The sequence below is a fragment of the Otolemur garnettii genome, unplaced genomic scaffold (assembly GCF_000181295.1).
Source record: "Otolemur garnettii isolate 467f Iridium unplaced genomic scaffold, OtoGar3 scaffold00069, whole genome shotgun sequence".
NCBI lineage: Eukaryota > Metazoa > Chordata > Mammalia > Primates > Galagidae > Otolemur > Otolemur garnettii.
In genome coordinates, this window is record NW_003852464.1 from 8,208,455 (window position 1) to 8,224,404 (window position 15,950).

Here is a 15,950-nt window from a genome sequence, read left to right on the forward strand (position 1 = left end):
TTTAGGCACCCGCCACAACACCTGGGTATTTTTAGATATTTAGATATTTTTAGCTATTTTTAGGTTTTGCTCTGGCTCAGATTGGTCTCAAACCTGTGTGCTTAGGCAATCTACCCGCCTCGGCCTCCCAGAGTGCTAGGATTACAGGCGTGAACCACCGTGACCCGGCATTAATTGATTTTCTAACGTATAGCTAGTCTTCCATTGCAGGAATTAATTCAACTTTGTCATGATGTATTTTTTTTTTTTTGTGGTTGAATTTAATTTACTAATACTTTCAGATTTTTACAGTTATGTTTGTGAGGAAGGCTTTAAAATTGTTAATTCTGGTACTATTTTCTTGGTCTTGGTGTGAGTAATTTACTGCCCTTATAAGGGTCTTCTTTCTAATTTTTGGAAGAGTTTCCTCTAAGAGTGGAATTTCTTTCCCCCCAATTATTGGTAGAATTCATTAATGCAGTCATCTGGGTTGGGAACTTTCTTTGTGGTAGAAAAAAATCCCATATGGTTTAATTTTGACTTCTTTTAAGAACATAAAATAAAAGTACCATCCTTCTATGATGACCAAACTAGTAGTTATAAGTGAAAATTCAGTCATGAATTAATACTTTTTACCAAATAGGTTGAGTTGGTCTGTTTTGTGTCTATGATTTGAGGTACATGCCACATACTTTTTGTCCATAAACAATTACTTAGTATATGAATACAGTTATATTTTATTTTCAAATTTTTTTGAGACAGAGCCTCAAGCTATTGCCCTGGGTACAGTGCTGTGGCATCACAGCTCACAGCAAGCTCCACCTTCTGGGCTTAAGTGATTCTCTTCTCTCAGCCTCCCGAGTAGCTGGGACTAGAGGCGCCCACCACAATGCCCAGCTATTTTTTGGTTGTAGTTGTCATTGTTGTTTGGCAGGCCCAGGGTGGATTTTAACCTGCCAGTTCCTGGTGTATGTGGCTGGCACCTTAGCTGCTTGAGCTACAGGCATGAGCCTACAGTTATATTTTAAAAATAGACTATGTGCTATACATTGCTTTCATACAATTGTTTAGATTTGTGTTCTAAGCTTTTCAAGTCTGTGAGATTTCTGAATAATCAATCTTGTAAGGAGCCCAAAGGGCTTTGAGCTAGGCTCTACTTCTGGCTCTGTGGGTTACTCTCTTGGGCATATTTCCCACTTTCTGGGCCTCACATTCTGCAGCTGAAAAAGAATTATCTATTTCAAACAGATTTCATGAGGACAACTGAGAAGTGCTACCATAAACCAAGTAAAGATTTTAAAGTTGGTGAATGTAGGTAAAATGTCAAAAAAAGAGTTAGAAGGAACCTTTGAGGTTTGTGTGAGTCTCCAGTTTACAGGAATAGAGTCCACGGATGCTGGAGCAATGCCCAGTGTTATCTGTAAGTAGCTAGTGTACTCAGCTGGCAGTACAACCCAGGCTTCCCAGTTCCTGAATCAGTAGGCTTTTCTTGTTTGGCTTTCCTTGAAATGAAATGCTAGGTGATGGAGAGAGACTTTGACTTCTTCAGGTACATAGTTAAATACTAGTACATAGTTAATACATAGTATATTATTATGTACATACATAACATAATATGTACTTAATAGTTAAATACTAGTATTACTTCCAAGAGTTTAGTAGAAACGTATACGTGACATTAGGGGGAAGAAGGAATTTTAAGACTTTAGTTTCTTAAGTTACAGGTAATTAAAACGGCTGTCAAACTATTTATTGAATTTTTTTCCCCTCAGAATGTAGACAAAGAGAGCCTTGTTATACTCTTCAGGGATTAAAATTCATTTAATACAATAAGAAGTAAGGTCCTGTGTGATTGCTATATAATGTCCTAGAAATTCAGTTGAAATTTTACTTAAAAAACCATTACTTCAGTATTATTTTAGTAAAGTCTTAAGTAATACTTAGCATGAAGACTTTCAAACTGATTGTGCTTGTTAGAGTAGCTCCTTGAAATCCAGGATTTTCCCCCGTAATTCTTTATTGTTTCCTTCAAATTCTTCAAGTTGATACTGCTAATAGAAAGCTTTGTTATTATTTGAGCTTTGAAACCTCCATATGTTGCCGTGTTTGTGGTTTCTTCATTCCCAGAGGGAGCATCTTTGCTCTCCTTGCTGCAGTATACGAGGGCCACCATGAGCGGCTCAGCACCCTCCCTCCCCCTCGCTCTGTCCCCTGTCCCCCTGCCCCTCCGTAAAGCAGGGCATGTATTTTAATTGCTAACCCTTATCCTCGGTTTTGGTGTCCAATTTCATTTAAGAATTTCCTCTTTCCTTCCTTCCTTATCCTTTCTTTACCTGGGAAATGACGAGGTACTTTATGGACATGTTAAAAAGAGGCACCCAGGCTTGTGAGGCTTTTAAAATTTTAAAATCCCAAGCGTTTTTGACTGTGTAGCTTTGTAGGGAATGTGTTTAGCATAATTTCAGTAAGTTTTAAAACATTTTCCTTATTTTGGTCAGACTTTTAGTTTTTTGGAAGTAACACTATCAAGTGCTAAATTTGTCAACATTTTGAATGCAAAATTTTTAGGAACAGAGGCTGTGTTCTTTCTCTTTAAATACTAATTTCTTTGAGAATTGAGTGAATGTATATATTGAATTATACTTTTATTGACTTGAAGAGTGGATTTAATATGGGTTTAGCTACTATATTGGCTTGTGGCTTTTTTCTTCTGAAAATCAAAACATTTTCTTTTAAAGAATGTATTAGATATAACCTCATTACAGAGTTGTAAATTACGCCTGCCGTAGAGAAAGGGTTAAATATTTTTTTTTAGGCTTTGTAGATGTTAGCTACATTAGTTTTATAGGTTTTCTAGAACTGTTTATTTATTTTTTATTATTCATAGCAACCTATGAGAGATTATTTTATGCTAATTCTGTAGCTGCGGAAGCTGAGATGCAAAGATGTTAAGAAGTTTGTTGAAGATTACATCCTTAAGAAATAGTGGAATTAAGATTTGAGCTTTGGTCTCACTCCAGGGTTGGTAGTCTTTGTTGTGAATATGACATGAAGAGCATGCCATAAAGGGGGGTACATTTGTTGTGGGGTGGTGCTAGAGATGGGGAGGCCATTATAGAAAGGCTGTGAGAGAAGTGACGAAGTTATCTTTTAGGGGAGCGGAGGGGACATGTGAGGTGGGAACTGGATTTGAGCTTTTAATAATTAGCTGAAATACAGATGTTCTCACTTTTTCTGCCTATCAGAAATAGAGCTAAATGCTTGTTTTTGGAAGACCAACCCAGACTTCTGCTCATCTTCAGATTTCTCATCTGTGAAGAATATTAATCTTAATTGTGAGGAGGATTACTACATTTAAAAGAAATCACATCCTTTAGTGACAAAGCTGTTTCTCTAGATGAAAGCTGCTTTATGCCCAGATTGTGGTATCAGTGGAAGTAAGATTTTTTTTATGTAGGACCTACACAGTAATAGCAGTTGAGGAAGCAAAGCTAATATTACTTCAAAGTGATCAGTACTGTTTCATGAATGATTTTTTTTCATCTCATTCTAGATCTTTTGAAATCATTTCTTAGAAAATTCTGATTGAGTTCTGCAGGCAAGATGAATGTAGTAATTGTCAGTCTTTTTGACAGCATGTCCTCCTAGGCCGGTTTCTGCCTGTGTAATGCCACCTTGAATCTGTCGTTTCCTTTTGTCCTGAGTGGAGGGAACTGTTGCAGTGCTCCAATCTGTCATGTGATAGGCGGAATTTTCTTGGATTATAGAAGAGTCTTCTTGTTGTTAATGGGACCACAAAAAAAGTTTATGGTAGGTAGTTTTTAGTATCTAATCATTCAGAAATTTAGTTTAAATAGCTACAAACTTTCTCTAGAATTACAAAATGCAAAGTTGTCTTTGTACTTGTTATTAAGTTTTTTCCTATGTGGTGGCACATTATGGTGGCTGCATACTATAGTGGAACTAGTGTGAGTTCCAGGAACTAGAAAAAATTTACCTTGTAAATATGTTTTTGTCTGACCTTGTTAGCACAGCCTCTCATTGCTTGAGATAGTAACATAAACTGTGTCCGTGCCTCTAGTCTGTTGTTCTTAAATCCACATTTTGCAACTGTGTGAATAGTTTATGCAGAACACCAGTCTGACACTGTCTGATCCCTGTCTCCCTGAGTCTCTTATTGCATATTATGAGTTCTGTTAAATGCTTTGAGTTGTAACCAGAGAAGCTCCTTTGGCATTTAATTTCCATGAAGACTTGCTAGCTCGACAATTTTGTGTAGACACATGTAAAAGTGCATGATTTGGGTGAAATATTTTAATGAACTAATCCTTCCTATTATGCTTCAAGTATTACTTTACTTATTTACCTATTTTTTGATAATATTTATTGAAATATCTGATAGGGGTAGATGTTAATTGAGATGGGGTATAAAATTGTAAAAAGATAGAAATAGGACGCATAACTGATAGTAAACAAGAAATTGCCAGAGATACCTAACAGCTAGCTTCATAATACTAAAGGCCAGATTCTGCTGAATCGGTAGATCCAAGATACTGAGAGAAAATTGTATGAGAAGGAAATAACTGTTCTTAGTGGCCAGGATTTTTTTTGTTTTTTTTACATCTTAGGGTCTGCAAACACCTTTAACAATCCTGTTTTCATGATCTCTGAACAATCTCGGAAAGTAGGAATGGTATGTGCAGGCTGATAGGTTTGATAGGTTAAAACATTTTTTGAAGTATAAGTATATTGACATCAATAAATGGTTCACAGTTAAAGTTTAGTTTGCTAAGTGTTACTATATGCATATACCCGTGAAATGATCACCATAGTCAAGGTAATGACCATAAACATCATCCCCCAGAGTTTTGTCAGGTCTTTTTTAGAAGGAGACTTAGAAAGGAGCAGTCAGGGAGGAGGAGAACTAGGATATTATGTTGTCTCAGAAACTAATGAAGGAGAAAATAATCAGCGGTGGCAGTGCTTACTGATGGGCAAAGTCACATGAGAAATGAGATGATCTATTGGGTTTAGTAACGTAGAGATTATTGGTGATTTTGGCCAGGGCACTTTTGGTAGAGTGGTGTGTACAGAAGTCTAGTTGCAGTGGATTTCACAAGAGAGAGAGGAGAAAAATTGGAGATGGCGAGTTAGGAATGTTTTCAAGTTTTTTCTGCAATGGGGAACAAAAAAGTGGGACAGTAGTGAAGTGAGGTTGAAAATGTTTTGCCTTTTTAAGTTTTTTAAGAATGGGAGAAACAACTAATATGCTAATGGGAACAATTCATTGAGAGCAAAATACTAAGGATGGATTCTTGTAGTGATATTCTTGAGGGACTAAATTAATTGTTTGAGGGCTAATAAATTCTGTGATTTAGTTCATTTTGATTAGTCATTGGAGTTTATAAAAGTTCTCTCCTGATAAATACATTAAAATTTTTTTCTTTCAGTAAAATAGAGGAAGCAAAGTCATCACTGTAAGGATGGGGAGAAAGCATTTGTTATTGAGGATCAAGAAACAGAGTGGGAGAGCGAATAGAGCAGGGAGTTGTAGTATATATCACTTGCGTGGTGGCATTATGGGTGCAGTTGAGGGGTGTGGCTATTAACTGGAAACATTGTGTGAGCCTCTATTTAGATGCATGGATGTAGGTGAGGGTTGGTGGAGACTTAGATTTAACCAGTGTTATGGCTTTGCTAACCAAATGTGATGAAAATGAGAGAACGTCATTGAGGATGTTTGCAGAGGAGCGATTATGAATGGCCATGGATTAAGGTGGGAAAGGAGGGGAGAGAAGACATCAGAGGGTGAGGGACAGTAGTCTATGCAAGACATGATGTCGCTTCAAATAGAGCAGAGTCTGGGTAATACTTTGAAGATAGAGCCAACAGATTTCCTGATGTGGGATAGGATATATGTGGGAAGAGTAAAAGAAGGACTTCAGAGTTTTTGGCCTGAGCAATTTTAAGAATGGAGTTGCTGTTACCTGAAGTGTTTGGTGCTTTATTGTAGTCTGTGGTTTGGTTGTGTTTTGTTGATCATTCCATATAAAAAGAGAACATTTTTTAAGCTAGGAAAATATAAATCAAATCCATGGGCATATATTAATTTTCTATGTGGTTGATTCATTCAATAAGTAAATACAGTAGCCTCTGTAAGTTGACCTCCCAGGGGAATAAAACAAACTGGTAAGCATTTGGAGGTGGTCAATGTAGGAACTAGGCCTACTGTACTGATCTATACACGAGGTGCATCATCTTAGGTGTAGAGCAGTGGTCTGTTACAGAGGTTCTACTCTGCTCACTGAGTTCACTGTGTTCCAATTGGTATTCTAGGTGATGGGGTTATAACACTGAACAGAACACACACGTCAATAACTTTCACTAATTTTAGTTCATATTGAGAAAACAGTATTTTGGAAAATGTATAAAATAAAAGAGCTTATTGTAAACCATATTGTCCTTGTAATTGTTAGCTGGTTCAGTTGACTTTATATATATATTTTAGGCAAGTTTTATATCTTTGATACTATTCTTCTAGAAACTTACGTTATTATGCACTTATTTTTAAGATCACAGTTATTTTAAGACAGTAAGGTATTAGTGTTATATTCCAAAAAATATAAATGTAAGTTTGAAGGCTAATGAATTAGAATTTATTTTATTGTTTATGGACCACATGAGAATACTTTTTTTCTTACTGGAATCTGATACCCCATTTGCATCAGAAATGATATTCTACAGATTGATTGCCTGAGTAGTTTACAAAGTTTAAATCTCTCATAAATGGAAGGAATTATGCTATTTATTAAGATTATGCAGAAAACATTACAGGTGCTTTGGAATAATGCTTTTGTATGCACATATTTTAATATACTGATTAAATAATTATATTAATTTTAGTGTTATTTTCAATAAAACCTGGCATTTTGTGAGAGAGAGCCCTTGAATCATTACCATGGAAGAGCTGAAGTAAACACTTTTAGAGAAAAGAGGTTACTCTGAGAAGTTTTTAGCTTGCATACTGGTTACAAGCAGTGTTTGTTACATGTAAGGAATCTCCAGTAACTCTAACTCTGAACTTCTTTCCCTTCTACCTATTTGACAGCAGAAACAGATGTTAGAATTTTATATGGTACAAAAAGCCAGGTGAAATAGGATAGTTAGAAAAGGTTGTATTAGAGAATGAAGTTAACAATTTTAAGACTTAGGTGTCAATTCTTGCATAAACTATTAAGCAGATCCTTTTCCAGATTCAGATTTTTGCATGAAAGCTTTCTGCAGGCCGCGAACAAGTACTGACATCTCCAATTTCTTTCTCCTGCCTTAGCATGTCTTAAAGAGGCTGTTTTTAAAACTAGGAAGATATTAGTGTTTTTAAAATTTAGAGACATTATTATGTTTTCTGCTTTGATGTTTTAAGTGCCAATAAAGATTTCAATAAGCTTTGTAAACTGTACATTCCTTTATAGCCCTGTGTGTTTGAAGTTAAATTTGCAGAATTTTAATATGAATGGATTTTATGAAAACAAAACAGAAGCAGTGGCTGTGATTGGAGGTTTTTTTAAGTGAGAGAAGATATTGGTTGGCTGTTCGTTTATACATTGTATAAGTGGTTCCTAACTTAGAAATACTTGATGTACATACATCACTGAATATCAAGTCTTAGTTGTGGCCTCATTTTCTTGCTGTGCCACAAGCACATTGCATATAGCTTTGGTTCTCCTCTTGCTTTATGATTGTAGTGTAGCTTGGTAAATCTTCTATCATTATGGAATAGTACATGAAAGGGATGTTATCCTTGTTGCTGAGACCAAGTGATGTGATAATGGCCTCTGCTTCCCTGCTGGAAATGTGAATTTGTTTTTACTTGGAAACATTAAGAACTTTCTAAAATAATTGTTGAAACAAACACAAAATCAAATAGGCAAAACTTATTTTTAAATGAGCATTTTCTTTTTCAAAAGAAAAGGTTATTTACTTCTAACAAGTGGCACTTTTAATGAACCTGCTTTTAGAATCCTGTTTTGGAATTTGTTTTGTTTGCAGGATATTTTGGGGGGTATTTTTAAAACTATTTTTCTTTTAACAAGTTATGGGATGTAGGAAAAAATAAAGTTCTTTGGATTTGGACAAACCTGGGTTGAATTTCAGTGAGACAACTAGCTGTTTAATCTTGGGGAAATTACTTTACCTCTGGAAAAGCTTGGTTTATTCATCATGAGAAATAGTTTGATATTAACATGCAGGTTGCCAGAAACATTTGAATTAGTCGGGCAGAGCATCCAATTAATATTTTATATAATAGTTACACAATAAATTCTCTCTTCTCCCTGCTTCTTTCTTTGTATTTTAGAGTTTATTTGTCTTGGAATCAGCCGAAAGATAATTAGAATTAAGTCTAATTTTTTAAAAATTATAATTTTTGATAACTGTTAAGGTAATAGACTAGACTTAAATTTCAGGAGATTTAACATTTAATTCTTGCTGTGCCATTTATTAGCTTTGGGCACCTTATGTTTCTTTGTAGATGATATTAATAGGTATCTATTCAGTGCTGTTAATTGAGTCTAAATATGTGTAATACACTGTTAGATGTTATATATCTCATAGTAGCCTTGCGAAGTTGCTATTTTTTCCATTCTTCAGGTAAGGAAATTAAGGCAAAGGGTTAAATAACTTTCCTGAAGCTATACAGTAGCAGGCAGGGTAAGAATAAATTGAAAGTTTGTTTTCTATCTATAGAGTGTTCAACTTTTTTCATTTATAAAATGTGTGTGATTGTTGTTTAGTTCTTGCATGAAGTAAAACAAACCATGTATTGCTTTTGGATTAGTGCCTGGGAATAACAGTGTTCTCTTTATTTCCATAGTGTTGATATAGGTAGGGTAGTATTAATGATCTTTGTTCACTGTAGCTTGTGTTTTGGTTGTAACTTTCTTTCTTTATTGTGGTAAAATACACATAATATAAAATTAACTATTTTAACCATTTTAGGTGTACAGTTCAGTGGTGGTAATTACATTCATAGTATTGTGATAGCTCTCTTCTCCAAAATAACACAAAATAAGTAAAAATAAGCAAAGCTCGTTCACTACTCTGTGCATATAATAATGTTAATCAAAATGTTAGTGGCATGAGATATGTTCTCAAAAAAGCTAGTGCTTCTTGAAATCCTGGTTCTTAATTATTCTGGTTATGTTGATTGCAATTGTGTATGTCAGTGAGATTTTTCTGAACTTTGGAGAAAAGTTGGGAATTGCTCCTGGGATTTTGCATGGGTATGTGTGCCCAAATCTTCTTTTACATATAACATATTTCATTAAAATTTCAGTAACATCATGGGAAACCGGGAGTCCATAAATAACTGTATGTGTGGACCAGTTTATTTTCTTTTTGTGTAGCTTGCCAGTGGTGTTTTCTAACATATTAAAGATGTTACAGACAAAAAATTATTGCTTTCTAGGAGCTTATAATATTAAACAAATGGAAAAAAATAGGTAGCTGTCAATGGATATAGATAAATATAGCAGTATAAATGTACCTTTTTACTTTGGCAGAACATATCATTCACTGTGAATATAAGTGTAGATGTTTTTTAGATAGAGGAGGTGTTGGTAAATTGAGTGTCTATGAAGGTAATTTAGAGGCAGAGGGAGTACCTCGTGGCTTTCACCTTTATTTGGAGAGGATCTGAGAAGACTGACAGGAACTTCAGTTGCCTGGTGGGGGGACAGCTGGGGGAATAGGTGGGAGTAAAGTAATCAGAAGATGATAAATTTTAAAATGTTCCTGAAAAGTGGGAAGGGACCTAAGGAGCTGAATTTGTGTAAGATGAAACTATTTAAACCATTAGGAAGGTATATGTGATGTTAGCAATTTTTTAAAGGAGAATTTTTAGCTAACACTTATTTCTTTTTGCTAGGGTTCAAGTAAATTAATAGGTACTTTTTCTGCAAAGTAAGTGATTACAGAGATTCAGAGCTCCAAGAGGCAGTCGTCAGGAGGGGTTCTAGGAAGCGCCCTTTATTTTCTATTCATAACAATACTTAAGCCATGATTAGGGAGCATCTGCAGTAGTTTCCAACCTCGAAAGATTTAATTGTTGAACTGTTCAATGGCTGAGTAGATAGTAGAGATTCTAGAGACTCCTTGTTGTAGGAAGATGAGGCCCAATGGCAGAGGGTGAGCACCCACACACTGTGTTGAAAGAGGAAGAGCTTTGTTTTAGCCAGCAAGCTATGGCACAGAAAAGTTAAAAATGGCCGTGCTCCCTGACTGGCTGGGTTTTCTCCTTTTATCTCTGGTCCAAAAGTTCCAGCCTGGAGGTACCTTTCTCATTGGTTAATTTGAATCAGGCTGGAGAAGCGGGCTTTGGCTTTTACTGAACTTTTACAGGCTTTTATAGAAGCGTAAGTTCCAGGTCCCAGGAAGTTAAGTCTACAAATTCCTAAGAGTGGAGTCATCATGGGGAGGACTTCACAGGTGTATCCTTGGGCTTCTGGAGAAGACCTCTGTTCTCTTAGACCTTACTTTTTCTGGGTATCCTCTCTCTCTCTGCCTGCATTTTTATAGCTTCCTGGATATAATGTGTGTACCTATCCCTGTATAACAGGGGTCCTCAAACTTTTTAAATAGAGGGCCAGTTCACTGTCCCTCAGACCATTGGAGGGCCAGATTGTGGGCCCGGGATGAGTTGGCTGCTAAGCAGGACAGGCAGCAGCAGCAAAACCACCCGGTGGGCTAGATAAATGTCCCTGGTGGGCCACATGTGGCCCGCGGGCTGTAGTTTGAGGACGCCTGCTGTATAGCATGCATTTTTACAGCACCTGGTGTAGCATCGTATATCCCTATCCAATTTCAACTTCCCCTTTCTCATTTGTTGTTCTGGCATATAATATCCTCTCCATAAATGTTAGCATTTTTTTTTTTTTTTGAGACAGAGCCTCAAGCTGTCCCCTGGGTAGAGTGCTGTGGCATCTCAGCTCACAGCAACCTCCAACTCCTGGGCTCAAGCGAGTCTCCTGCCTCAGCCTCCCAAGGAGGGGGGACCACAGGCCCCCGCCACAACACCCGGCTATTTTTTGGTTACAGCCGTCATTGTTGTTTTGGCAGGCCAGGGCTGGATTCGAACCTGCCACCTTAGGTGTATGTGGCTGGTGCCTTAGCCACTTGAGCCACAGGCGCCGAGCCAATGTTAGCATATTTTGAATGTCTGTCATGTACCAGGTAATAAAATGTCATATATTGATATTCATTTTTCTTTAAAAAAGGATGCAACATCCTTATTACTTATTTATTACATTAAAAAAAAAGAAATATCTGTTGATCCTTTTATGTGGTAGGTTTTTATGGTGCGCTAGATACTGGAAATGTCAGAGAATACTAAGAGTATGAGACTGTGCCCTGGAGAGGCTATCAGAAGAGAAGAAAGACATCATTCACTCTACTTTTGAGTTTGTATCAGGTCTTTGGTATATTGAAAAATGACACCAAAGAATTATTCCCAAAGATTTTAGAGAAAATTTACTCTAAATATATTTGTAGTGAAGTATTTGATTTGCCAAATGATTGAACTATTAGTAAAAGTACTAAATGCAAGCAATATTTATTTTAAAAATTTTCCACAGTGGTAGTAATTAAGAAAATCCAAATCATTGAGATTTATAAGTAGTTGCCAGCATTATAAGCCAAGTTATTGTCAGAATATGATGTTAATGGGCTGGTAATGGGCTGCAGCCATTGGTTTGTGATTAAGAGTCACCTGGCTCCCTTCTTAGTTGTTTTTTCTGCATGAAATTTGCTGACTTAAAAGGCATTATAGGAGGGGAACTAACTCTAAAGACTTCATTTACTTTTTTCATCTTCATTTATTTAAGTTCTTATTTTCAAGTGCAATTTACTGGGATGACAAAGTATAGAATATGGCATATTTATTCCTCTAGTGAACATTTAATGCAATCACATTTGATGTATTTTGTAACTCTGTGTTTGGCCTGGCTCAGCCAAATAGAAGACAAATGTACCTTTGTTTTATCTGGACGACTTTTAGGCCTGAAATATCAGCCATATTTGTCTCCATTTTCATATTACATTCAGTTATCATTTCAGTATAACTTTTTCTTTCTATTCTTCCTGCCTTTTCTGTAGTAGTTTATATTCTGTTACTTCCTGCCTAGACTGTTGTGATAGGCATTCTTTGATAGCAAACATATACTGTGTTTCCCTGAAAATAAGACACTGTCTTATATTTATTTTTTCTCAAGAAGACACACTAGGGCTTATTTTCAGGCATGTCTCCCTCTCCACGTGGAAATGCAGATATGCTGCATAGCCACGCCCATCACTAGGTCTTATTATCAGGGTAGGGCTTATATTTAACAAATGCGTAGAAATCCTGCTAGGGCTTATTTTTTGGGTAGGTCTTATTTTCAGGAAAACATGGTACTCTAGATTGAAATAAAAGTAACACATCTTACTAAAGGAGATACATATGGCTGATATGCATATGAAAAGATGTTCCCCATCATATGCTGGCAGGGAAATACAAATTAAAACAGTGAGATATACTGTACACCTCTTGGAATGGCCAAAATACAGAACACTGACAACACTGCTAGTAAGGATGTGGAGTGACAGAAACTCTCATTCATTGTTGGTGGAAATGCAAAATGATACAACCACTTTGGAAGACAGGTTGGTGATTTCTTACAAAACTATTCTTACTGTACAATCCAGCATTTGCAGTCCAGTATTAATCCAAAGGAGTTGGAAAATTATTTGCACAGAACCACCTGTATGTGGATGTTTATAGTGGCTTTATTTGCCATTGTGAACACTTGGAAGCAACCTAGATGTCCTTCGGTAGGTTAATGGATCAATAAACTGTGGTATCCAGACAATGAAAGAAAAGAGCTATCAGTGCATGAAAAGACATGAAGGAAACTTAAGTGCATGTTATTACGTGAAGGAAGTCAAACTGAAAAGGCTACATACTATGTAATTTCAGCTGTGGTAGAATCTCCATAGTTGACCACCTCCCTCCATTGATAGTCTCCTTAAATTGACCTAATTTTCATTGACCAGGCATGTACTACATGTATGTATCAGTGCAAGAAGCCTAACTCCTTATGTTGACCACCTCTGTATGTTGACCAGTTTATTATAATCCTTTGGGTGGTCAACTTAGAAAGGTTCTACTGTATATGATATTCTGGAAAAGGCAAAATCATCGAGTCAGTAAAAATACCAGCAGTTGCTTGAGGTTAGAGGGGAGCAAGGAATTAATAGGCAGAGCACAGAAACCACTCTGCATGATATTATAATGGTAGATGTATGTTACTATATATCTGTCTACAACCATAAAATGTACAACACGAAGAGTGAACCTTAAAGTAAGCTGTGGACTCGGGGTAATAGTGACGTGTCAGCAGAGGTTCATCAGTTGTAACATGTACCACTCTGCTGGGGGTGTTGACAGTGCAGGAGGCTGTGCATGTGTTGGGGCCAGAGGGCAGGTGGGAAGTCTCTGTACCTTCTGCTCAGTTTTGTTGTGAACCTAAAACTGCTCTAAAAGATAAAGCATTTAAAAAAAAATAAAACTGACTATATGGTAAAGCATTTTTAAACTTGAAAGTGCTACACAAAATATAAGACGTAATAAATTTTCTCTTTCCTGTTACGTCTTTCATAATGTCAGTCTTGCTTAAAGACCATGGATGGCTCCTTTTAGATTCTTCTTACTGGTGTTCGTTGTGTTTCACTAACTGATAGCCCCAAGCTATCCGTACAGATTCGCCTCTTAGTGCTACTCCACCCATCCTATGCTGGTGTTTTCTTCTTCCTATTGGCACCGCAGAGGACAGTTCTTTGCTGTGTGGGATTGACCTCTGCATCGCAATTCCCATGCCTAGTACCAGTGACCTCCATGAGCAGCTGGGAGCGGGGAGAAGGGAGGCGGCAGTACAGTACTCGCGGTTGCGAATGAGCTTCTTGGACAGTCTGTCCTACCGTGGTTCCTACAGCTTGTCTTATTTCCTGTTTGTGTGTGCTTCTTTTCTCCTTATCTAACCATGATTACTGAAATCCAATTTCTCTTTCCTAAGGCCACTGAAAATCTAATTGCTTACATGTTAAAAGTCAGGCAGATTATTAGGTGTAATAATGTATAATAATGTATATAATAAGATGTATAACAATGATAATATAATAGTAATAATGTGTAGGAATCAATAAAGCAGGCCTAGTCCTTCACCTCTTGAAGATTTTGAGAACTGTCTTAAATATTTTAAAGTTCCCTTTGGCTGTTTTTGCATGGTATGTTGTATATTTTGTTCAATAAGTATTTAAACAATGGTGTTTGATAAGGGATAGATTTAAGGTTCTAGGGGGTATTGAATAGTTTAAGCAGAAGAGTAATGTTACTAGATTTGTACTGACTACTTACTTAGGTTTGACTTCAGTGTCATAAAGTGGTCAGAAATTTTGTTGTTAATTTCTACATCTTAGTTTTGCAACCAGCTAAGTAATTTCTCAAACATTTATATTGAAAAACTAATTGGTTAATTTGGCAACCAAGTATGTTTTGAGCACTTAGTACGTGCTCGATAGTGTTCTAGGCACTGAGGAAAGAGGAATAATAATAAAAAAAAAGCCTGGGATCTCCTGCTTGGATTGTAGTGGGGGAGTTACAATGTGAGCAGATAAATATGTAACATAGTGTACTGTGCAGTGAAGAAAAATTAAACAAGTAGAAAGATTCAAAGGGAAGGTTATTTTTAGATAGGGAAATAAGATGGCCTCTGAGGAGGAACATTTGAGTTGGAATAAAAGGAGTTAACCAGCCATGGATACATTTGAGAGAGCTTCTCAGGTCAGGAACCTGCAAGCTGGGGCTTTCAGTGAGTAACTTATCAGCACTTTTTTCTTCTTCATTGTTAACTTGAGAAAAATCTGTAGATCCCACTGGATGGACACTAACGGTGTCTTTTCTTTCTTTCTTTCTTTCTTCTTTTCTTTTCTTTTGCATTTTTTTTTTTGGTGGGGGCTGGGCTTGAACCCACCATCTCCGGCATATGGGGTCAGCACCCTACTCCTTTGAGCCACAGGCGCTGCCCGGGTCTTTTTTATAATGACAATAATGCTTAGTGTAGGCATAGTGAAATATAGAATACTTAATTTTCATACGTATTTTATGTGATATATAATAGACACTCCATAATTGACAGTTAATACCAATTTCTTAGTGTAATAATGGCTAGCAAGTTACGTTCTTGCCTACACTTGTCTTCCTGGAGAACACTTGCTGATTTTTTTGAGACAAGAGTCTCACTACGTCGCCCTCGGTAGAATCCCCTGGTGTCACAGCAACCTCAAACTCTTGGGCTTAAATGATTCCCTTGCCTCAGCCTTCCAAGTAGCTGGGACCTCTGGCGCCCGCCACAACAGCTGGCTATTTTTTTGTTGTAGTTGCCGTTGTTGTTTGGCAGGCCCGGGCTGGATTTGAACCCTCCAGCTCCGGTGTATGTGGCTGGCGCCCTCGCTGCTGAGTTACAGGCTCTGAGCCACTTGCTCATCTTTAAAGAGTCAGTGTAAACATCCCTTCTTGAAGCTTTTCTTGCTAGACATGTAGACTTGGCTATTCCTTAGTTTTGCTACCATTATATATCTATTACATGTATCTGCCATATATATGTTTTGCTACCATTATATATCTATTACATATATTTATTTATTTGCTACCATTAGCCAGTTTTGCTACCATTATATATGTATTACATATATTTATTTATTTGTTTTTACAAAACTATTGTATACCTGGCCTCTAACCTAGCTAGAGTCTGACTTTTAGATACTTGTTAGATATATTACTTGAAGTTTGGAGTTAATTTATTTGGCTTCTGATATTTATGGGTATCTAAACCATTCAACAAATATGTCAATCATTGAGGTAGACATGGAGAAGAAAAACT

At 36.7% G+C, this 15,950-nt stretch overlaps 1 protein-coding gene across 1 annotated transcript in view; it reads left to right on the plus strand.

The window, feature by feature from the left end:
• Positions 1-15,950, plus strand: part of STIM2 (stromal interaction molecule 2) — a 132,840-nt gene that overhangs the window by 44,530 nt on the left and 72,360 nt on the right. The window contains exons 4-5 of the mRNA XM_012807452.1: positions 4,608-4,672; positions 13,753-13,978. Of these exons, the coding sequence (XP_012662906.1) occupies positions 4,608-4,672; positions 13,753-13,978 (291 nt within the window). The remainder of the gene's footprint in view (positions 1-4,607; positions 4,673-13,752; positions 13,979-15,950) is intronic.